This window comes from Pempheris klunzingeri, chromosome 7 (genome assembly GCF_042242105.1).
Source record: "Pempheris klunzingeri isolate RE-2024b chromosome 7, fPemKlu1.hap1, whole genome shotgun sequence".
NCBI classification, from domain to species: domain Eukaryota; kingdom Metazoa; phylum Chordata; class Actinopteri; order Acropomatiformes; family Pempheridae; genus Pempheris; species Pempheris klunzingeri.
In genome coordinates, this window is record NC_092018.1 from 20,714,894 (window position 1) to 20,739,653 (window position 24,760).

The 24,760-nt window shown below is 41.0% G+C and overlaps 2 protein-coding genes across 2 annotated transcripts; one reads left to right on the forward strand and one right to left on the reverse strand.

Moving 5' to 3' along the window:
- Positions 1 to 2,489: 2,489 nt before the first annotated feature.
- On the forward strand, positions 2,490 to 11,423 carry ydjc (YdjC chitooligosaccharide deacetylase homolog). Its single transcript, XM_070833464.1, has 6 exons — positions 2,490 to 2,567; positions 4,359 to 4,534; positions 5,781 to 5,940; positions 7,402 to 7,501; positions 9,452 to 9,629; positions 11,078 to 11,423. Exons 2-6 carry the CDS (start codon positions 4,371 to 4,373, stop codon positions 11,421 to 11,423), a joined length of 948 nt encoding a protein of 315 aa, XP_070689565.1. The 5' UTR covers positions 2,490 to 2,567; positions 4,359 to 4,370.
- A 3,575-nt stretch (positions 11,424 to 14,998) lies between these two features.
- ube2l3b (ubiquitin-conjugating enzyme E2L 3b) lies at positions 14,999 to 23,466 on the reverse strand. Its single transcript, XM_070834057.1, has 4 exons — positions 23,400 to 23,466; positions 20,002 to 20,097; positions 19,735 to 19,921; positions 14,999 to 16,563 (listed from the first exon to the last, which is right to left on the reverse strand). Exons 1-4 carry the CDS (start codon positions 23,424 to 23,426, stop codon positions 16,409 to 16,411), a joined length of 465 nt encoding a protein of 154 aa, XP_070690158.1. The 5' UTR covers positions 23,427 to 23,466; the 3' UTR covers positions 14,999 to 16,408.
- Positions 23,467 to 24,760: the final 1,294 nt, after the last annotated feature.

Genomic DNA, 24,760 nt, shown 5'->3' on the forward strand with positions numbered 1-24,760 from the left:
CTATATGCTATTCCAACCATTGCTGGTTCTGCAGTTGTATCACAGGAAATATTTATACTTAACTGTTTTATACCAACAGTAAATGATAGAATAGAATAGTTCCTTTATTAATCCTTTACAGGAAATTGCTATGTTATGGCAGCGATACAGACACCACAAGACAACAAACAGCCACCACAAGACAACCAGCACTTAAGGCACAAAAACAATAGTAAAAAAGGAAAAAATATATGAAAAATATCAAATATGTACAATCTAAAATAGAATAATATAACATAAGACTAGTATACAATATAAAAAATAAAAAATATCTTGTGCAAATACCAGATTTCAGGTACTAATAAAGAAAGTGCAAAAACTGGCTGGGGGAGAAAAGAGGAGGAAGAGAAATATACATATATACAATAGAAAAGGTTTCAGTGCATCATGCAGGGAAGGTCAGTAACAGTTTTAGTGTTAAGTACAGAGGCTGTTTTCTTTTGTGGATGATTGGCTGATATGTTATCCTAATTAAAATGGCCCTAAAATAAATGGCCTTCATTATTACACAGACTTATGGCAGTTTGTATTGAAGTCATTTTTCACGAGGAATGGTATATCCATGATCATCTCTCTAGAAAGACTAGATTACCGCCTGGACAAAACATAAGACTGTCCCAGTCCCTGTTTGCCTTAATGAAGGCTCAGGATTGTATGCTGCCTTGTCTGGCCTGTCTAGTAAAAGGGCAGTATGTCAAAATGTACAGTGTATATTCCTAAATTTAAAAAAAAATGGAATGTCCACAAGCAGATCATCGGTAGGGACCTCCTGAGATAATCTGGTCATGTCGGAATGATCTTTTTGTTAAATTTCAATTCTTAAATTCTTATGTACTGGACCCGCTGATTGAAATATTAAGTAACACGTAGCATTGAGTCATGGGCGAGCCACAATTACCATAAGATAAGATGAGATGGACTTTATTGATCCCCCACTGGGGGAAATTTACATGTTACAGCACCAACAAAGGCAGGGGCAAGATCAGCAATAATAGAAAAAACTAAGCAATAGTAGAAAAGTTATGCAGGACAAAAAAGACTGATAAAATGCAATAATATTAATAACACTAATTATTATTTACACTATGTACCCCTTTAAAACAAGAGGACATTACCACAAAAGGACAGAATAAGAACAATACAGTAGTAATACTGTAGTAATAATACATATTTACACTGTGTGCACCTTTCACTCTTCACGGTGTGCAGCATGTTGATGTGGTTGTTGATGAGTAAGAAAAATGACTCATTATTGCACATGAAAAATGAGTTGCACAGACATAAATGTACAGTATGGATGAGGACAATGTGATTAGTTCACACTTAATAGATCCTCAATTAAGAAATTCACTCTTAGTTCATAATGACCAATTGTTTCAGGACCATGCATTCACTTCATCAACCAATCATTTAAAGTCATGGAGATTTGATCATTTGTTAATGGTGAGCAACAGGAATCGATTACATTCATAATTACTAGGATTTATACCCTAACTAGAAATTGTAACTTCCCATTCCACATTTCAGATTTGGATGTAGGTCTGAAGCAAGAACTAAAGGTCCAAATGAGTCCAATCAAAGGCGCCATGCCGCCAGAATCGGCCCGTTAGTGGTAGCAGAGGAGACTAAACTCTGGGAGTTGTTGCTCCAGTGTAAATACTCTTCCATGACGTGAGAAGTCCAGAGGGAAGCCACATCTGCACACATGTAGCTCACAGAACAGTCCGCGCTCACACGGCTGCTACATGTGGAAGGTATGTTCAGGAACAGGGCTTCCAGTGGGAAATTAGGAGCTAAACACAACGCGATGGTGAAATACGAATGCTGTCATGTTTAGATTTACGTGTACTTTAATGGAGATGGTGCCGAAGAGTAGTGCTAGTAATCCTGTGAAGAGACAAAGGTCACATGTGGGGGCTAACGTCACTCTTCTTCCTGTGTTATGCTGAAGAGACTAAAACATGTCAGAACATTTGTGACATTTCTTAACAAAGATGATGGCTTTGGCTTCTAGAAAAGGTCCCGTTACGACCGTGTCATCAAAAACAGCTGTAAAAGCCAAAACGAATGTTAAGAATCAATGATGAGTTGCAGTGTTGATAATTAAGATTTCTAAGACAAAAAGTAAAAGTTGTGCTTAGCAGTAGGATTACCGCGGCCAAGATGAATACATGTGACGAAATGTATTCCAATACACGTACAAGATATACATATATATATATATATATATATATATACACACACACACACACACACACACACACACACACACACACACATACATATATAATGTGTAGTTCTGTAAGTCTTATTCATTTGAAGAGCTAAAACGCGAAAGACGTCTTATTGTGAAGTTGCTCTGGCCTGCTGGACGCACGGGCACGCCATGTTTGTTCCGGCAGGGGGCGTCGTGTTCTAGTAAAGTGAAGCCCAGCCTGAACCAATGCTCGCTAGTCGGAAGTCCTGTTTGTTTCCACCGTGCCTGTGTGCTTCTGGACATCCATGGGCAAGCGTGTGTAGCACAATGGGTAAGCTTGAGATTTGCTTGAATAAAGATAGGCTAGTGACGTTGTATTCCGAGCCGGCGGAGCTAGCATAGCTGTGTGTGTGTGTGTGTGTGTGTGTGTGTGTGTGTGTGTGTGTGTGTGTGGAGTTCCAGTGGGTCTCCCCACAGTGACACTGACGAGCGGAGCATATTTAGCCGGCGACGGTGTCGTCTGTCGATGTTATGCCGAAAAAGAGGACTTAATTGAACAGTGTGGCGCCTTCCGAGGCCGGCATTCAGTGGTGGTATGCTGACATGTGTTGCTAACATGTCGTCCCCACTGTAACGCCGCTATGTAATGGGCTAAAGTGGAGATTAGCATGAACGCCGCTTCCAGAGCGCAGAGGGATCGCGAGCGCTCCCGTTGGTACTAAAGAGGAGCCTGGTGGACATTAGGCGGCTGTGTTATTCTGCTGGTTCCGCTTCTGTCCCAGTTACGGCTTCGACTGGAAAATCTGGTTTTTAATTTAGGTCTTGTGTTCCTTTTTTTTTTTTTTTTTTTTTTTTTTTTTAAAAAAAAGGCTTTACAGCAGTGATTTTCTCTTTTTTTTTTAATTCATAAAAATGTTTGAATTTTTTTTTTTAATAAAATTATTTGTACACGAAACTCAGCAGTATTCTACCGGCCTGAGTCAGGACATTTACAAGTCATGATCATTTGCAAGTGTAATTTATTTGTATAAAGCTAGATCTGTTTCTTTTTTTCCGACAGACTCAAATGTTGCACCACAGCTTTACATCAGTGAGAAAAAACTGTTATATATCCAATACTGTGATATTGATGAAATGTGTCACAGTAACTGGTAGGAAGTTCCCTGGTTCCCTGTTTCCAAACTGACCTCTGAGGCATAGCTACACATGGTATGTTTTCCATAGGTGATTTGTAAAGTGTTGCCATGTGGATACAGAGACACATTAGATAGCTGATCTTTTCTTCTAGACTAGGCCTAAGACTAGGCCTAAGACTAGGCCAGCGTTCTCACGTACAACCACTCTCGGAACGGCTCTCGGAAGGGAAAAATGCTGGTTTAGAGGAGGTCCAAAACGGAGACTGCAGGCTCGGTCTGGTCTTCATGTGCCCACTTGCTTGTAAGGTATTAACCAAATCCAGCCCCTCAGCTGAGACCCAGACCATCTATTCAACAACTGGAGTAGTCATGACAAACTCTCCAAGCACTTCTTCATGTATCAGAGCAGGCCACCGCACAAATCGTGTCTATATAAAACGTGTGTGACCACAAAACAGCAATTCAAGCCAGCTAATGAGAAATCATCTATAATTTTATCTCTAAGTCCTATATCATCTATCATCAGTATCCAGTGGGCGGTGTGGAGTGATATAGAAAGTCTGCTTGTGTGATTCGTTCTTCATGTGCAAGCAAGAAACACACATGAGAGGTGAGAGTCAGCTACTTTATATCATCAAGATATTGACTAGCAACTGTGGCTAACATGTTGTTGGATGCTTTTATTGCACAGGCTGGTTGCTGTTTCCCGTAGTGACGAATGGTAAAGACTGCATTTAAATGGTGCTTTTATGCAAAGCGCTTTACAATTTGCCTCTTATTTGTCTATATAGACAAACACTTGCACTGAGAGCAGGGAGCTACCATTGCAGGCACAGGCCTAACCATTGGGATACATTTGGAGATCAGTGTCTTTCTCGGGACACTTTCTCCATGTGGGCAGTACTGATTAATAGGTAACCCACCCTACCTGCTGAGCCATAGCTGCCCTTGTGATTGTTAATCTGGCCCCTATGTGTCCTCCACAGAGACCAGCAATAATGCCACAGCCCAGAATGATGCTGGTGGTGACGGGAGATGATTTTGGCTACTGTCCCAGGAGAAACCAGGGGATTGTGGACTGCTTCCAGGCTGGAGGCATTTCCAATGTGTCACTGTTGGTTAATGCCTCTGCTGCCAAAGAGGCAGCAGATCTGGCTAAAAGGTAGGTAGTGTAGGGGCTGATAAAACGAAGTGCCTGACCCTGTGTTCATTGGTTGTTTGATGGTGTTTTGTTTTTTTTTCCTTTGCGCCCTCAACTGTCCAAACTTCTGTACCATGAAGTCACATTGAGATGCCTCCAGCTCAGCGGCTATTCAATCTGAAAGCAATTAATATTTTAGAGTAAATGTGAGATTTTGTTAGCAGAATAAATCATAGTAGCAAAGCTTTGTTTGTACAGTGTCATTGTACTCCAGGGATGAACGGTTGAGTTGTGTATCAGTTGTAGAAAAAGCCTTCCATAACAGGGAAAATCTGGGGTCCTGAAAGTTTTCAATGGGCTTCCAGACTGGGGCACACACGCAAAGTAGGGGGCACATTTGGAAAACAAGAAAAGTTGTTACACTCAATAACTGTATATGATTAATAGTGTGTTAGATTGTTTGTTCAATATAAAATGTTAAATACTTCTAATCAGTACGCACTGTAAGGATTCTGATATGAAATAATATCTACAGATAAATGCCATTTGTAGCCTTTAACAGCAGTTTTCCTCCTGTTTATAGTGGTGCAAGGACAATATGATAGATGCAGACATGGCAAACTGACCATCTTTGTTGTGAACTCGATGAGAGGTTGTAGCTAAGGCTTAGCTTGTCATCTTCTTCTACAGCTATTATTGATTGTCCCATGCACAATTGATCATTTTAAAAAGGTCGAAGTTTTTTGTGGTTGTGTGCAAAGTCTCTTTCTGGTAATGGCTGTGATGTGATGAGTTTTATATGACAAAAAAAGCATATACTTAATGGAAACGTACAATGTTATAGAAACATGCTAAAACAGAAGTAACTGGAACTGGAACTACAAAAGTGAAAAAGGCTTCTGAACACTTGTGAGTTTAGTAAAATTGGATGAATTAGTGTTATCATTTTATATTATATAAATGGATTGGATTATTTGAATGGAAGGGCAATTGATACCAAATCAGAAAGCAGTGTCAAAACCAAATCTGGTGATGGTTGTAAATGTTCAGTATTAGAAAATAAGAAAGTATAAGAAGTATAAGAAAATGTATGCTAGGCAATTGCAATGGTGTCACTAGGTACTTGCTTAAGCGTTATTATGTGGTTGTTAAATCATCTGAAGTGGTTGCTAATGGGTTCCTAGGCAGTTGCTAGATTTTGTCACTAAACACTTATTAACTAATGAACTAGAACGTGATATGACAGAAGTCTCTCTTTTCTTGTTAGGCACAACATCCCCATTGGTCTCCATGCAAACCTGTCAGAGGGCACTCCAGTGTGTCAGAGCCTCCAGCAGGCCTCCACGCTGACAAACCAGCGCGGCTTCTTCCATGGCAAGATGGGTTTCCGTCAGGCCCTGGAGAGAGGTCAGGTCAGCATGAAACAGGTACGCTGCTCCAAAGCTCCAGCCCATGTTGTAGTAATGAGCACATAGACCTGTGGTTGAAATACACATGATTCATCTTGATTGTGTGTGTGAAGACATTCAACAAAATGAATACAATGAATACGAAACACCAAGTTAAGTACAATCTCCTAATACAATGCAAAGATAAGGGGGGGGGGGTATACTGGGCCTGTCCATCTGTAAAACCTCACTGTTAACTCTTCTACAGTTTGTTCACCAAAGAGGAAAGAGGAAAAGATTAGTAAACTAAAAAAAAAAAACCCAAAAAATAGAGCCAGTCACATACAAATATGTAGGAACTGTAAGAAAAACAAAAAGGCTAATTGCTGATGGTAATTTATCTGCTGACACTTTCTCCCAACGCATTCACACGAGACCAATACACACACTGGATGGTGGTGACTGACTTCGGCCGACACAAGATTGTCCATGGTTTCAAGCCTGTTGACAAATCATTCACTTCTTGGTTCAGATGTGATCTCTAAATATTTAGTTTCCCAACACACCAATAAGCCTGATAATCAGAAGGTGAACGAGACTGATATGGGGAGAGGGTGGGCATATAGCAAAACTAAGCAGAAACCAAAACCTTTGGATTCATTTGATAGGATGAAATTGTGGTCACTTTGAAACTGGAAAAAGTAAGCAAGACAGGGCTGAGAGAAAATAAAGCAGCATTCAGAACCAGCATTCCTACTCTGCTCTGCATTATCAGACATATTAATTAGCTAAAAGTCATTTTCTGAACAATAACTTCATTTTCTTACTGAGTAGCCAATAATGTATCAGCTACCGATATGTGGTGCATCTCTTTTCAGAATGTTACAGGGGTTTTGAATGCATCATTATGAAGACGAGTGAAATACATAGAAAGACATTTGGACGCGCAAAATGTTTCGGTGCACTCCAGCAAAGATGGTCACCAATGACCCCAGTGCACCTGCGCTCGCACTGACGCCAGGCACACCACTTTACCATCGTGCCGCTCACAGGTTTATGTGAAGGCACACAAAGACCAGGTTATCAGACAGTTATCAGGTGGACAAACAAACTGTGCAGGAGGGTGCATCTCTGCTGTCCACATGTCAGTTCAGTGTACTTGTATTTTGTTTCTTGTATCTGTAGCTTCAGTAGAGTCAAAGAATCATTTACTGTATAGTAAAGGTCACTCTCCCTCATCTTTAAACTGACCTGATCATGACCCATCAAAGTCTCCCAATAAGTGTAGTGAGCTCATATTCTTCCATGACAGTAGAATTGGCACATGATTACCGCTGTATTGCGTACGTTTTAATTATGAACAGCATGTTGGTGACACACTGTTAGCTAATAATATCACCATCATTCAACTCTTGTTTATGTGCTGTTACCAAGAGAAGAGGAGGAAGTCATCTTCCTCCTTGACAGTAACGCTGAGGTGTGTTTTCTCTTCCACCCCAGGTGGAGCTGGAGCTGAGAGCCCAGGTTGGGCTGTTCAGGGAACTGACAGGTCACCTGCCCCACCACATGGACGGACACCAACACGTGCATGTACTACCAGGTAATGCAAAATAGGTCATGAACACGCTACACACTTCTAAATGAGTAACATCACAAAAAAGGCCTCTGGGAGGCTCCTACTTTATGTTTGGGATCTGTCAAAAATGAAGCCCTGTCTATACCCAGACTTCATGTTGTGTTTAAATCTGAAATTGGCTGTAGCTTTCCAGTTGGATTCATTAACATCTGTCAGTGCATGTTCTGTGTCATTATTGTTTTGTACCGAGGGAAGAGACAAACAACAGAAGATCTAATTAATTAGACATTTTATAATGAATGTACACTACAATACAGTGCAATGAGAGTTTAAGCATCTTCAGCCAGCTGCCAAAACAACAGAGATGAGTGTATGTTGCTGTTGAAATAACATTGTGTACTGTGCACATGAGAATGCAAAAGAATGTTTGACAAAAAGGAGTAACCATCCACACACTTAAAGATAGTTAGAAGTGATCCTGCAGCATTTGTGTGTGAACTAAAAGAGATATCCTGCTACATTTGAAGAAAGACATTAGATATCATTCATTTAATAATTTTCAATATTGATATTGAATTTTTTTTTCTTAATTATATTTTTACCTATCTCTTTGGTCAATAAAATATCAAATGTGCCCAAAATTTCTAAAAGCACAAGGTTTTGTCTGGTCAACTGTCCAAAACCCAAAGATATTGTGTTTACAATCACAGAGAGCCACCTTTAGCTTTGATTACAGCTTTGCACAGTCTTGGCATTCTTTCAATCATCTTCACCCGGAATGCTTATGAGCCAACACGTGTGCCTTTCCAAGAGTTCATTTGTGGAATTTCTTGCCTTCTTAATGTGTTTGAGACCATGAGCTGTGTTGTGCAGAGGTCGGGTTGGTACACAGTTCTACACAGTGAACAGCCCTCTCTGACTACTGATCTAATCCAAATTGTGGGAAGAACCACTCAATTAGGTAAAGAGCAACAACAGTCTATCGTTACTGTAACACATGAAGGTCACTTAGTTTGGACAATCTCAAGAACTTTGAATGCGTCCTCAAGTGCAGCGCAAACCATCAAACGCTATGTTGAGACTGGCTCTCATGAGGACCACCCCAGGAGAGGAAGACCAAGAGTTATCTCTGCTGCAGAAGATAAGTTCATCAGAGTTACCAGCCCCAGAAACCACACATTAACAGCACCTCAGATTAGAGCCACATAAATGCTTCACAGAGTTCAAGTAGCAGACACATCTCAACATCAAGTGTTCAGAGGATGCTGCCTTCAAGGTCGACTGGCTGCAAACAAACCACTGCTGAAGAAGAGCGGGATGTGGAAATCTGTTCTTTGCTCTGATAAATCCAAATTTGAGATTTTTGGTTCCACCCACCGTGTCTTAGTGAGATCCCACCATGAAGCATGGAGGAGGAGGTGTGATGGTGTGGGGGGGAGGCTTTGCTGGTGACACTGTTGGCAATTTATTCAAAAGGCACATTTAACCAGTGTGGCTACCACAGCATGCAGCGGCATGCCATCCCATCTGGTTTGCACTTAGTGGGACCATCATTTGTTTTTTAACAGGACAATGAGCCCAAACACTCCTCCAGGCTGTGTGAGGGCTGTTTGACTGAGAAGGAGTGCTGCATCACATGACCAGGCCTCCACAATCAACCCAACTAAACGCAAGTGAGATGGTTTAAGATGTGTTGGACTGCAGAGTGAAGGAAAAGCAGCCAACAAGTCCTCTGGGAACTCCCTCAAGACTGCCAGACTACCTCGTGAAGCTGACTGAGAGAATGCCAAGAGTGTGCAAAGCTGTCATCAAAGCAAAAGGTGGCTACTTTCAAGCAACTAAGACACATAACACTCAGGATTGTTTAACACAGTGTTCACTACATTTGTGTTCCTTCATAGTATTTCTATAGAAGAACTATGGAATGGGACGGTGAGTCCAAACCTTTGAGTGGTGCTGTACTGTGTGTTGCAGAGGTGCGTGAGGTGTTTGCACAGGTCCTGTCAGATCTCAGGATTCCATACACTCGCGTTCCAGTTGAACCCGGTTTAAACAGCTGCCCATGGCTGCCGGCACACCTCCAAAGATTCTACACACAGGTGGAGAAGGATGCTCTGGACTCCATCCCTGTCTTCACACGCTACGGAATCAGGTCTGTAGGGGGGGGGTGTGGACCGATGGGACGTGAATGAGAAGGGTTTCACTAGACTGAACTAAGCTTTAGAGGAGGCTCTAAACGTACTGGGATTTATATCTATGAAGACAGAATGCACAGTGAAAATGTGCCCACCTAACACATACTTCACATCAGTTTACATGTGTTTCTTTAGATCAAGCTGTGGATGATGTGATTAAGGGATAAAAAGTAATACTACATTTTTATTGCTTGCCAATTGCTCTGTTATTTTTTTTCTTCTACACAGTGACCATTTGGCAACCAACACCCATGTATTGAATTAGTTTTATCATTCTTTTTATTTATTCCCTTGATTATGAGTTGATCCTTTATTGTGAAGCACTTTATCTGTTCTAATATGGTCAGTGTCAGCCAAATTGATCGCCTCACCCACATTTGACAATGATGCCGATGTAGGTGTCACTGCTGACTGTGGCTTCCAGCTAAATGTGATGCATTAATGACAAACCTTCCATAAATAGCCACAGCCGTGTTTGGTTGTGTTTAATGACAGCTGTTCTGCTGATGTTGGAGGACTTGGCTCATACAAAAAAGACAATATGTGAAATTATGGCTCTACTGTGCCGTTTCTTTTAGTAAGTATTGATACAAGCCATTCTATCCATTTATAGTGACCTGTGGCAGTGGGTGTGAGGCGTGTCACAGTCTCACAATTTCTAAAATGTAGTCATGTTTACGCACAAGTTTTTTTTTATTGTGATGAAAATACAATACATAGTTCTGCCTTTGTGTATATACTGTGGTGAACCTACGTAGTTTTAAACATCTACAAAAAACTCAGATGAGAAATTATTCAGAAAAAGTGTTAAAATATCCAGTTAACCTGAAAGTTGCATTATGGGATAGTAGTGTTCATGAAGATGAGTATACTTCTGTTTTCCACTGTGAGCACACTACAAGCTGGTGACACAGATACAGACATTGTTGGATCGTGTACATATGTGGCAAACAGAGGGGTAAATATCCCATCAGGTTAGATCACTTCAGTAATCTGCCTGGACACACTGCCGCTCAGTAACACTGACACATAAACCAACACGTTCCATGAGAACATGAGTGTAGCTCAGGAGCTGCTTACAGTTCTTACAGTTGCTGTATCAGAACATGACCAATGGAGTTTGTCTAATCAATCAGGAATACAAAGAACCAGCCTGTTTCATAAACATGTCACCATACAATACACCCCGTCCCAAAGCATTTTTCGACTGGTATCAGTATTAACCTCTGAATATTAATCAGAATTTCAACCTGATGGTGCTTGACGATCTCTTTCCTGTTTCAAAGGTCAATAACTAGCTGGTTTGTCAGATAGTCAGCTGATGTCGGGACTGGATGGATTGAGTCTCTCATGGTGTATGGCTGACAAACACTAATCAGGGTCTAAACCTTTTCCATGTCCGCAGGTGGCCCGACGTCTACCTGGGACTGACCACCATGGGCAAGAACATGTCCGTCTCCAACGTGCAGAGGGCCCTCAGCCTGGCCTTCGCTGCAGGCCCCTCAGGCACTACTTTTAGCAGTGCATCAGGCTCCGATCAGCCGGTGATCACAGCAGAGCTCATGGTCCACCCAGGCTACCCCAGTCACCCTCAGGTAGGAGGCTGTGGAGAGGGCCCAGATGAATTCTCTCAGTCGGGTGAAAGACAGCATGAGCTGAGTGTGCTCAGAGACCCGTCCCTACTGGCCCTCTACAGCCAGGAGAGGGTGCAGCTCTGTGCCTTCAAAGACCTCCTGAGTACTGCTGTCTAAAAATGGCTGACATGTATGTATACTGTAGAGCCAAAGTGAAACCCACTTTCCTTAGTTCTGTTCCATCATTTAGAGGTGACTGACATTAGTAAGAACACAGATGACTATAAATCTGCCCCACAACATAACCCCAATTAACAGGATGTGATTTGCATCATAACTATGCCCTCAAAGCCGTTGGGAAATTTTAACAGCAAAACATTTTACTTCAGTTTTTAGTAACCTTTAATTAACACCATTTCCCATAAGCCTAAGACAGTCACATGTCAAAGGTCATCCACTCAACAGACAGGAGCTTGTAAAGTGGAGCTGCATCTCTCTCTTCTGAACGGTAACAGCAGCACAGACCATTCCTAAAAGCATCGAAAGATGTGCACTGCCATGCTGCTAAAACCATGAATGCTAAAAATCGTGAGGGATTTAAAGCCAGGAACAAGTTTCTCTTCTTCAGAATGAAGGATGAAGGAACTTTCAGCTAGAGAACAACTGATTTCCAGGAGCTAGACAGGAGGCGGCATCGTGACTGCAGCTCTCTTTAGACCTTTGCAGCCTCTTTACATTTACTGAGGAAACAGAAGCACTACAAACCTACAGTAACCTACGAACTGGAACCTTAAAGTTCTCCTTGGAAGTTTCCGTTGAAGTGTGTGGAGAAATAATTGAGGCAAAGCTTTTATGGAAGCCATACATACCAGGTGCTGTTTTACAGTACTGTCATACTTTCCCATGTGTTGCACTATCCACATGCCCGCATTGCACATATTCATTGCAACTTGGGTTTTTCTAATCTAAGTTGCCCATCACTAGTCAGTGCACTCACTAAGTTGCGTGTACACGTTAATACCTGAGATGAGGAAACACGGTGACATCAGAGGACAGGTCCAAAGGACCAAGAATCACAGGTGAGACGGGTCGGAGACAAACCTTCAGGTGAGACACACTTCTTTAGCAGAGAGAATGAGGGTGGACAGTAAAATGATTCGATGAACAGTAATCAGAGTTGACAGACTCACTTCCTGCTTCAACCTTGATCAGCTGTGCTTCCTGTTGTGTGCACAGCTTACAGCCAACATTTAAACTATGCCCTCCGTCCTGTTTGGTTTGTTTCGAGCCTGTCTGATCGACCGGCTTCTCTGTCGTGATGTCACCGCGCTCCTAGATCTTAGCTTTAACTTGGAGAGTAAAATGTTGTTTGTTATTAGTACTGATGAATAAAACTACAAAAGTAGGACTCAGGTTTTAATAAACTTACATTTTTTAAGTAGATTTATTACTTCTATCTTAAAGTCTACTTTTAGGATTAGTTTACTTTTGTGATTATTGTACATTAGCAGAGGAAAGCGGCAATAGGAGCCCTGCAGCGCACTTTTGCCTCGGGGTCTCCTGACAGGTTAATGGAGCCATGTAGTCTCTAGATTTTTTAAGAGTGTGGAGGGATGATTTCTAATGACCTCAGGTCTGTACTGCACAGGTAGCATTGATCATCTAATCACCTTCCAAGTGTGTGTCTCTTCAGTGAACAGTCACATTTGAATTGACTTGTAACAGTACAGCATATCTGTAGTATTTATTGCTGTTGTCTGTCTACGTTTGACACCCACGTGTTTTAATAAAGTTTCTTTTGAAACTTTTTTTATGCATTGTTATCTTTGTATTGTTACAAAGATCCTAACTGATCCAGCAGTGTGAATAAATGATGTCAAATTGATGTCTGATGCTTCTTGCTGTTTGTTTCAGCACGTCCCAACAGGGCCATATCTCATCCAATTGGTTATTGATCCAACTTGAGCAGGAAAAGTCTACTGGGTTTACAGTCCAAGGACCAATAAACCATCATGTTGTTTTTCTGAAGAAATGTAGTACAACATGTTGGAATGTGTTCTGTGCCAACAGGAGCTGGGGACACATTAGAATGTGTTTGCCTTGGCCAGTCATTTCTTTGCCCTGTAAATGTCTTTTCTCATATTATATACACCTGGTACCTGTGGTGTCATCCATGTTTCTCCTCAGGCCTTTGTAATTACTTCACACTGGAGCACGAGGATAAGACTAATTAATGACATTTATTTGGTATTGCTTTGTAATATGCTTTTTAAAACAAGCATAAAGATCTCAGAGCAAAACAAATGTCAAACGTGGACTTTCCTTTCTTGTGGGTACCGCACACTTCACACAATAGACAGGATGGTGAATAAAGACATGTCAGCACTGGCATCATTTATTGTGTCCATACAAGCAGGCACATTTCTAGATGCATATATAAATATCTATAATTAAAAAGCACTCCCCATTTCCTTTCCTTGAATCTTTCCCATTTGTGTGGTGTAGTATGGGTATCGTGGTGCTCAGCACAGAGTAGAAGGTGGAAACAAGGCAGGAGGAGAGGAACAAACAGTGGAAGTGATTTTAATGTTTAAAACGTCGTCTGAAACTCTGCTGCTGTGACCTGTAGAAATCACATAATTGCATCTAGAGGCCATTTAGCTCAAAGCTGCTGCAGACGTGGTCTAACACAGGTTTAAAGGATACGCTGTCTTAATGCTCACATGTACATGTGAAAGATTACTGGACATTGTGATCATTCTTCCTGTCCACACGAGCTATGAAAAGATCTGTGCTTACTGCAAAGTGGGGGGGAGACAGAATGCGCTGTCTTTGGCTGAAGTTTGAAATGTATGTTTGCTCAGAGCAAAGTTAATGAAATAATAGAAATCTGAGTTTGGTACGATCCCTGGCAGCCGATGATAGCTTCCTCTTCCTGCCAGGTAGTGTAGTCAATGTTCCTTTAGCTTTGAACTGGCAAACTATGCTTCCAACAGTATCTCTTGGAGCATTCAGTGCCTTTGCCCTCTTTTTTTTGTATCCTTTTTCCTTGTTTGTGCAAGGCAGTGATCTCCTCTCTCAGGTTTTTGGACAATTCTCTTGACTTACCCATATTTCTAACATGCAACCAAACATCACTGTGAACAAACCAAGTTTGTACATTTTGCCAAGCACACCTAATTTGCAAAGGGCGTTGAATAAAATAACTATAACAAGGGGGCCCTGGTGCAACAATGTGCACGTGCACTGACCCTTCATGTGTTACTGTGCTGGGGTAATATTCAATTTGTGGTTGCAGGTCAACATTAGAAGAGTTTTACACACTGCGTCTGGGCTAGTTTATCCTCTAACTCTGCGTCATGTTCTAGAAGCCCACAGGTTTACTATTAGAAACCACGTCACACCTATGGCTGGAATCAGTTAGTTTTTTTGAACATCCGTACATGTTTAACATTTAATTGGTTTACAAGTTTATATTTACGTATATTCTGGAAAATAATCACCACATAAAACAAGGTCACGTATTAAATATGAACTAAAACTACACAACAACTTGTGCTTCTACTGTGGAACACTGACATGCTGTTAAAAGCTCTTATTAGTGGTCTCTGAGTTCTTAAGTAACATTTGTGATGTTCTTGAATTGCATCAAGTTCACTTCAAGTTGATTTCTACATTATTCAGTAAATGACTTTGATGGGTTTTATATTACTTATTACTTAAAAGTGCAACATCCACTTGAATACCAGGTAGACAGTGAGGCCAAATGGTTAGCCATCTTTATTATGAAACAATATTGGGACCAGATCAAACAGTTGTTACATGGTGGTTTTTTGGCCACTGCAGTCCCTTTCCATGTCCTGACACATCCCAGGACAGCCAGCCCTCTCCCAGCTGCCTTCAAGGTGCTTGTTTCTAGGACCGCCTCCAGGAGCCGAGCTTCATTCCAGCTGAGTGCATCCTTCTCCAGCTTCTCCTTCCCCCCTCCCGTTGAACTAGGTCCCTTTCAGCTGGGCAGCTGATCTGCTGTTGGAATATGTCTCAGTGAGGTAAAGGGCTCCGCTTCTAGAATATTAGGTGGTTATACTGGGGTGCCCAAAAGTGGGACAGGAGACATGCGTGGAAGATTTAATTAACCCAACAGGTTCCTCCCACATTACCACTTGTCAAGTGCCAATCAAAACAATTTAAAGTGGAGAAAGCAAATTATCATTAATGAGGAAAAGGAAATCACAGTAGCCATTTATCATGCAGAAAACTTAACAGCATGGTCTGAGAGTGCAACGCATCGGTGTCGCATCAAAGTACACGTGAGAAAACGTGGGGACAGTGCTGCTCAATTTGGAGTGTTTGGACGCCAATTGTTTTTACTTTAACACTCAAGAATCTTCTGTTGCATTTCAGCAAGAACAATCCAATGTATGTATGGCCTGCCACTGTCCCACAGACTGTGGGAAAGGAGCTGTGAGTGGGTTTGCCCCACAGAGTACAGTGCAAGTCTAGAAGCGGCAAGTATCGGAAACATTTCGGTCAGCACACACCTCCAGGTCCTGGCTACAGCTTCTCGTTTCAGTCAGATTTGTTTCTCGGCTTAAAAAGATTACTGAAGGAAGGGCAGAGGGAAAAAGAGTAATCAGCCAGTTTTGCTGCTCTGAATAAAATAAAATAATTCAGAAAAATTATGTCTAAGTGAGATCTATTTAACACAAGAGTTGTTTATATAGAGGAAAAGCCAACAGAAAATTAACACATTACTCTGAGTATTTCCATCTAACTCTTCATCTGAACATCATGTTCCCTTAGCATCTCTTTTTTCCATTTTTAACATTAAGAAAAGAGTAGAAAGTTAGAAATGGTGTGGAGATTTATGGCCGAGGAGGACGAGGAGGAAGAAGAGGAGGGGGAGGAAGCTGTCTGATCCACAGAGAGTCCTGGGTGGGGAGGAAGGCTGAGGCTGCCACTGCCTGGCTTCAGCTGGGAGGCTCCTGGGCTGCAGGGAGGACTGATGTGGGGGAGAGGGAGGGGGGAGAGTGAGCAAGGAAAGTGGTGAGGTGTGGGAGAAAGCAGGGACGCGAGAGGAAGATTGGTATTTGGTCAGGCAGGTGAGATAGGAGGAGAGAGGGAGAAAGAGACAGAGAGAGGGCTACACGCTCATCAGGAGATCAGTCCATTGGCCGCTTTTCGCCGTGTTTCTTTGTAAACTCTTCAGCGTTCTTCAAGAATTTTTTACGGTCCTTTGAGTATTCTTCTGCTAGGTCCGCCCTCAGGGGATGCTCCGGCTGCGGGTCGTTCACCAGCGCAATGAGGGACTGAATTACTGCAAGACATACACAGCCAAAGAAATCAAGTTAGACAAGGACAGTGCTTTTCCTAACAAGTTCAAGCCTCTAGTTTAACAGCAGCACTTGGTGGCAGAAAGAGCAAAGCTGGCAGTAATGATAGTGAAAAGGTAGAGTTCTTTAAATGACCACACCACTTGTTTTGCACGATCAGCCCAGTAAATGGTACGTGCTTCAACTTAAGGTACCGACAACCATCAGCAAATTAATGTGGCGGTCCTGCATTTTTTACAGTGGTAAGTGTTTCCATGCATTCACATGCTGGAGTGGTCGGACTACAGAGCTTCACCATTCAGTTGCCACAAGCATTCACTAGCATTCACTAGCCATGTTTTGGACGGGGAGTACATGTAATGATCAGACATGGAAGTTGGTCTAAATATTTTGCTGACTGCGTGGAGGACAGACATCATTCCTTCACATGGAACTCAGATGTGAGCTCTCATTGGATGAGCAAGGCTAGCGGACCTGCACACCCGTTACAAAACAGGAAGTAGTTAGAAAGGAAAATGTCACAAGAAAAGCATCATCTTTTCAACAGAATGACTATATGAGTGCGAGTACTGACCTCATGCCACCCATTTGTTCCATTCTCTGCTTTGCCTTGTAACAACTGTTTGCTACAGTTTTGATGAGTAAACTCCTGGTCCCGACTGGTTCACGCAGCTTGACCTACGATTCCTAAAAGCTAGGAACGCGGGACATCTGGCCTAACGTCACCACATTCACTGCAGATGTTGGATTAAAAAGCCCATCTTTGGCACAAACATTGCCGATGTGGTTAATAACTTATTTTGCAGCTGCCACTAACAATGTGCATACTGAGTTTTGTTTTGTTGGTCTGGAAGTTCATCCATTTCTCTATCACACAATAATAAGCCCATGGCATTAAAATCTGGGCTGTGTGCAGTGGTGTAACCAGATGACTCTCCACTGTGCACCTGTGTTTTGGGTGAAGAAATAATGTATTCACACACTTTATGGACAGGTGCATTCATACAACTTCTGTCTTTTTCTACAGGCTCTGCTTTCTTTCTTGATTAAGAACTCAACACATCATACAAAATCATAAAATAAACAGAGAGGGTGTTGACAAAATCACTGACACCCTAGATTTAATGTCAGGTCACGGGAAGATCAACTGGATGGGACTCAGTGCCCATATCTTTATCAGACCTGGCTTCATCTCAACGGCAGGCGTACTAACAGATACCAGTCAAAACTGAAGAAAAGATGCTTTTTAAATCAAGACGATAGTCTAAGTAGAAACCAGTAGATTTGTTTTAATAATCTAACTATTCAGATATTCAAACCCTTTTTTCTCCTTGAATTGATTACCATGGTATCAATGGTAATTCCTTATATCAAGGTCAAAAGCTGTGCATTGCAAAACAGTGACTTCAAAGTCAAAGTCTACACCATTGGAAAAGGAGAGGTAGGTTTTTCATGAAGAGATTAGAAAAACAGTGCTACTTATTGTGTCTGTGAAATGATCATTTCAAGCTGGGTGTAGTTGGATGAGGATGGGAGCGCATGGTGCATCAAGTGTTGGTGGCGAGTGACGCAGAGAGGGAAGAGAGAGAGGTGAGAAATGTGGGCAGAGCAAATGAAAAGTTTAGCAGCAATTGCAGACAACTGATGGAAGATGAAGAGGGTCAGCTATGAAGTAGGGGCAGAAAAGGCCAACAGAAACATGTTTCTAACACAATGTGTGCTTAAATTGCAAAAATGCCATGTATCTGACACTATGCACAAGTGCCACTGTTTCCCAAGCAGACAGCGTGTCCATTACCTACGGTAACTATCCTATTATGTTATTATATTGACATTAGTGCCAGTCAGGCAGCTTTTATTAAGAAATCTAACTGAAAACAAATACTCTCTCATCTGTTGTAGATGATGACATATAGACACCGTGCTCCGACTCAGAGATTTAAAAGAAAAAAACTTCCATTGATGCTAAAAACTTAACATAGAAAATGTATCAGGAATCAATAAGAGAATCAACAATGAACTAGACCAATAAGCAGAATTGATGTTGGCATGAGTATCAACAGAATATTATCAATTACCATCCCCAGTGTGGGACGCTCAGACACATAGTGCTTCAGAGTATTTCACTCCATTTAAACTGGTTGAATGAGTGACTGTTAGATTGCAGACACCTGGGACTCAGTATAGGCCTGTTGTCAAGGTGAACCACCTGATTGAAATCAAATTGGTTTCCATTTCAAAAGTAATGGAAGAAATGGTGAGTTATTTAGAATAAACAGAGAGAGTGTCGATATTTTCGGTCATGACTGTATTTCTCACGTGTTTTGAAAAACCAAACACTGGTCTGTGCGATGAATGAAATCACAGCAGCAGTACCGTTTAATATGTGAGACCAAGCCGCTACTTTGTGTGCGTGTCTGTATGCAAGCTGAATCAGTGGTGCACTCATATTCTACTGGGTAGCTGTAGTCTATAGTGGGATTAATTCATCAGTTCATGCATTCAACACCAATTCCCCCAATTCCTTGTGAACAATCCCATAATTCCTTGTGGTTGCCTCTCGTTGTTCCTTCAGCGTGTAAAGCGAGATGATGTGAGAAAATTAGATAGTATTTTAGTATTTTTTAACCAAACCAAAACCTCAAATGATCCTGCAAGGAACAAAGGAATGAAGATGCAAATGAAACATATTAAACTACACAATCCCAGGTTTTTGCAGCACTGAATGCCTCTGTTCAGCTTCAGTTTCAGTCTTTTAATCAACCTGCTGTTGCCATGTGGAGGAAAATAACACACAACTAACCTGGAGTGAAATTTGTTACTGATTATTAGATTTCTTTGTCATTAAGGCAGCAGGAGATGTGTTATCTTATTGAACAAAGATATATTAAAATGCCAGTAGGTGGGAAATGCTATGAACAAGTAAAAAACAAAACTGGAGAGCACTAGTTCCTGCTCTAAGTGACATAAAAACATGACACCCAGGAGTTATCAACATGCTACAACGCGTCTTATTTCCTCCTGACTTTCTCCAGACAGAATCAGCATCGTGTTTGTACTTTAAAGACACCATGGCTGGATTGAACATGCTAGAAAACAATACACACAGTGTGGCATTAAAGAAAAACGGCATTCTATAGAACTAACAGACACACCTTGGTCAGTTTTGGTGGCAGGCTTCCAGTTCTCTGCGCTGATGACAGGCAAGCACACCTGGCCCTTCTCATCGATGTTGGGGTGATAGATCTTTGTCTTGAATGTGATCTTGGGAGGCTTGAAAGGGTACTCAGTGGGGAAAATTATTTCAATCCTGAATGCACCTTTGTCATAAGGAGGGTTGTCCTGGAAGGGAGTAAAGAGGGTCAGTAAAGGAAATTGGCAGAAAAAATGTTGGAGCAGTCAAACAAGGACTGGCTACTTACAGGAACAATGAGCCCTTGCCATGACAATAGGTTTGATTCCTCGACTTGAATGTTTCTGAAGTTTTTCATTCCAGACCTGCGAATCTCTTCAAGTTCCTGAGAGAACGAGCAGACAATGTATATTACAGAAGAGAACAATATCAAGATGTGGAGGCCATTTACTGAGCAAGTGATGGACAGAGGTGAAACAGAAAAACTCTGCCCTGTGTCAAAAGCAATATTCACAAACTAGCGTTCCATTTTGGGAGAAAATGTGAACAAAACTAAAAAATAAATGAAATGTGTTTTCACAAAACATCTTTTCATATACAGCAACTGGCATTCATGGCCTAAATCTACATGATTTGTTTTTATCATGTGCCCAACAATTAGAGGCACACTCAGTGGTAATAGAAGAAGATAAGCAGAATCAGAAAGACACCCAAAGGTTGGGCTACTTCTTATAGTACGTATAAAAATATAAAATAACAGGCTTATCAAATATAACTTCTACAGCTTAGTGAAAAATCTAAATCAGTTGTTAATTGAGTTAATTGACTTTCAGTGGAATTACACTGTGATAATGTGATTATGATATTACTTAGCAAGATCCTAACCTGATAGTTGGGTTAATATGTTAATGTGGCGAGAAGCTTGTGACTGACTACGGAATAATTGGCACTTGTCCTTCCAAGCCCATCATGATACTTGCAGTGGGTGCGATTGCTCAGGGCTCTTCCAGGATGTTTAAGTATGGTGGGGAGTAAGGGGAAAGGTAAAGAGGCGGAATTATACACTATATACCAAAATTCTCACATAGCGGTGTGATTCCCATAAAGCAGAGGTCAACGTGAAAACATGAGTCTGACAGATCCTGTTGTAGTCTCAGCTTTTGTGACCAATTTTGTTACTTGTAACAGTCGAACAATAGCCTCATTCTGCACTGCGAAACAGTGCTGTTAACCAAGGCAATACGTTACTCACACCTCAGTCTTTTTTCAGGATGATTTTTTTTCTATCAAATGGCTTTGAAAGCTGAATATTAATAAGTGTGTTGTTCAAATTAGCCCCTGAACAAAGTCTTACTGACTTCATAAAAATGGCCTACGCTGTGGTATGATCACAACAGTACATCTTTAGGCTGTACACTGAGTATGCAAAACTTTACCGAATTAATTTGTACTTTTCTATACAGTGCTGGATTACCAACCTTTTTTTTTTTTTTTTTTAAAAATGGGACAGCATGTTGCCACACAGCATGGAAGCATTTGCCTGGACAAAATAAAAGCCAGGAGAAATTGTGCTTTTTCTGGCTCTTCAAAATCCTGAGATATAGCCCCTAAATTTTCTATGATGTAGATGTAATTGTGTTAAAAAGGGCTTGGTGATAAATGCCACAAAACTCTTACTATGGGCTAACAGCAGTGACATTTCTCATGACTTTCACATAAATGCTTCCTCATTCTATGAATGGTGGCTTGTGACTGTAGAGTACAACTTAAAGAGTTCAAACAGTTAAAACAGGAGCTGACTGTGCTTTGGTCTGTCCAACAGCACATGATACATTTTGTACATTTTAGGGTGTTGATGCTTCGGTTTTTGAGCGGCTTTTTGTTTTTCAGATACGCAAGGCTCCAGACTGCAAACATTTAGTCACATTTTGAGACTGGAAACACTACAACTACATTTTATATCATGGGGCACAAGTGTGACTTGCAAATATGACCTTGTTTCATTTGGGTTTTTTTTTTTAAACGCATAGATATTAAGAAATGCATGTGACATTTAGGGTTGAAATAATATCCTGAATGGCTGAATTTCACTTGTCTCACAAATCCTCACATGTAAGTTTGGTTGTACAGTTTAGTGTTAATTCTTTAGCACTGTGCGGTTATGCATCAGCATTTAGACACACTGTTTGTGAACTCTTCTAGCAGCATTACATATGAAAGCAGCCACGTGTGTAAAGTTTCCCCAGGTGCTGCACCCTTGGTAGGCAACGCAGGGTATGCTATACTCGTTTCTATGTTAAAACCATAATGCTGTAAAATGTTTCCATGCAGTGTTATTGTGTGTTATGTTCTCTTGTATCAGATAAAGCCAATGCAAATTTTCAATTTGCCAATTGAACAGTACTTTATTTATTAATGGCAGTACAGAGGTGTTGTTATTTTGAGATTATGGAGTAGTAATTTAATGTGCAGTGAATGCATGTGTATCTTCAAATGTTTACACAGTAAAAACTAAGCAGCAAACTGCTCATCATGTCAAAAAAAACACAAAAGATTTTTAAAAATGAAAAAATAAAACTAATGGTATAAGATAATCTCAATTAAATAGATTAATATATTGGGAAACTGTTAAAAGTACAAAATAAAATTGCACGTTTACCCACGTTATTTCTACACATACGTCGTTGCTAAAGCATTTCTCAGTATAGGACATAGTACAGATAGGATGGACAAACATGAATGTGTTCCACTTAACGTCCACATTAATAGTGCTCCTACATTTTATGATGGTGCCCCTGAAATTTTCAGTCGGGAGAACCAGTGCAACAAGATTTTAAAAAGTTAGTCTGGAGGCCTGTTAAGTCAATTGAATTTCGTTTAGAATCGATCTGAGAGCGTGTACACAAGCCTACACTATCTTCAGATCTTCTTAGTTCAACAGCAACTAGCACGGTCATAAGGCTGGAATAAGAGAATGGGGGTTTGTAAGGGAGGCACACAATCCAATTTTTAATTACATTCTACCAGACACAGAGTTGAGCATGATGTGCAACCACCACTTCTTAAAACGACACTTGGTTAACGCTAGCTGGCTGCTAAGACCTTTACTGTCTGTCGCTTTCAAGTAATAGCGACGAAAAATGTTATCTGTGGATTTACATGGCTTTCCCCCCACCCATCCGTAATGACGAACTCCGAAACCTGGCTAACTGTGAGTTTAGCTGACGTTCGCTGGCTAGCTGAAACGCAGCTAAGGTCTGAGGCTAGCGAGTTAGCCGATTAGCAAACGCCTTGTGTCGTGGAAATTCGCTCACGGTTTTGTTGGTTTCATCGAAACTCAATCCTCGGCCATAAAACCCGAAGCTATATGAAGGCCAATGTTGGCAAGTAAACGAAACATCGGTTTCTTGGTCGTCTTCGGACGACAGGTTCTAGTCTCCCCGGCCTAACGTGCCGGTGCTTTGCTGCCTAACGGTGATATTTGGTCGGCTAACGTTAGGTGGCCAGTAGTGACCTCTCGCTTTTATTAAGTTTACAGCTAAAAATAGGCACTACACGTGTCTTCACACAGCTACATTATCTTAAGCGAGTTTAGGCGAAGGGCGAACGCGTCCAGTTACCGCCAATGCTTCTCACAAATGGCACACATAGCAAATTATATGAAAATAACGGTATCGGGAGATTTACCTTGGCCAGCCTCCTGCTCGCCGCCATCTTGAAACTACTGTGTGTTCCCAGAATACACAGCGCGGCGAATATGGGTCTGGTTCAATCTTGTGCTCGAGGATTAGCTATCAACCCCTTAACTAGATCTGTGGAATCGAAATGTCAGAGACATTTTGGGGATTTTCTACCATATGTTTAGGGCTCACAGGACAAAACCTGAACATTAAAAAGCACATATTTTATAACCTATTTGAACTCATGGTTACCTCTCAGGCTGGTTTGGACTAGTTATTTAGCTACATACAACAGAATGTGTTATTAAGACGGGATACATTTGCAAATTGATAAACTTGCTAACTTAAATAAAAGCTCAATCCTGGACCAATTTAAAGGCTGCATGTGTAAGTAGAAACAAAAAAACCTTTGCTGCAATTATTTAAAACACAACAAAAAGGAATGTTATATCATTTTGATGCACTGTAATACAGCCAGACCAGCATTTCAGTTAGAGGTAAATAAAGGTGATCCTTAACCACGGTTAGGGCTACACTTCTACCATGTACTGTGATTTCTAATGCAACATGGGCTAAATAACATGAAAGAAGTAAAGGTCACCTTATTTTGACACTACAATCGCAGAATAGCATTGCAGAGGGGCTAGCCAATCAAAAAGGTATTTAAACAGCATTTTCACCATGTTGTATCCTTGACCTTTCTGCTATAGCATGAACAATCTATAAAAAGAATATATGAGAAGAATGTTGTTGATTGAAGCCTAAATAGAAACTGCTTCTTGCAGGTTTGGTCCGATAATGATCTGGCCTGGCCTAAACTCCCAAAGCTGTTAAGGTGGATGTATAATTAATTTTCACTGTCTTAAAAAATAATGTGTGAACATTTCAATATAGGTGTTTTCATTTGTGTGAGTTTACTGTAATTTATATACATTTTGTTGTAGGCATCCAAACTGTTTCAGGCCTGCAAATGATTAACAGATCGAGCCTTTGGAGGTTTGAGCTTCAATGTGTCTGTGTAGTTTGTTGTCATATTCATCTGCTAGTTCAGAAGCACATTGTGGTCCTATATGCAATTTACACAACTGTAATGCAGAGACTGGAAACCACCAGCATGCACATCATGGAAACATGCATCGTAGTAGGAGACATCTTAGATCAATCAGTCAATCAATCAATCAGTCAATCAATCTTTATTTATATAGCGCCAATTTATAACAGTGTTATCTCAAGAAGCTTTCCATAAAGAGCAGGTCTAGACCAAACTCTTTCATTAGAGAGAGACCCAACGATTCAGGAATTCAACATTAAGGATAGTTAATATATGAATAATAATAACACGACTAATATTATTAAAGAGTGGCAGCG

Excerpts from the sequence above, each read along its gene's own strand:
- ydjc (XM_070833464.1), top strand. The coding sequence starts at position 4,371 with ATGCCACAGCCCAGAATGATGCTGGTGGTGACGGGAGATGATTTTGGC. Across the intron at positions 4,535-5,780 it reads GCAGCAGATCTGGCTAAAAG|GCACAACATCCCCATTGGTC; the intron begins GTAGGTAGTGTA and ends TTTTCTTGTTAG. Across the intron at positions 7,502-9,451 it reads ACACGTGCATGTACTACCAG|AGGTGCGTGAGGTGTTTGCA; the intron begins GTAATGCAAAAT and ends TGTGTGTTGCAG.
- ube2l3b (XM_070834057.1), bottom strand. The coding sequence starts at position 23,426 with ATGGCGGCGAGCAGGAGGCTGGCCAAG. Across the intron at positions 20,098-23,399 it reads CGAGCAGGAGGCTGGCCAAG|GAACTTGAAGAGATTCGCAG; the intron begins GTAAATCTCCCG and ends TCGTTCTCTCAG. Across the intron at positions 19,922-20,001 it reads GGCAAGGGCTCATTGTTCCT|GACAACCCTCCTTATGACAA; the intron begins GTAAGTAGCCAG and ends ACTCCCTTCCAG.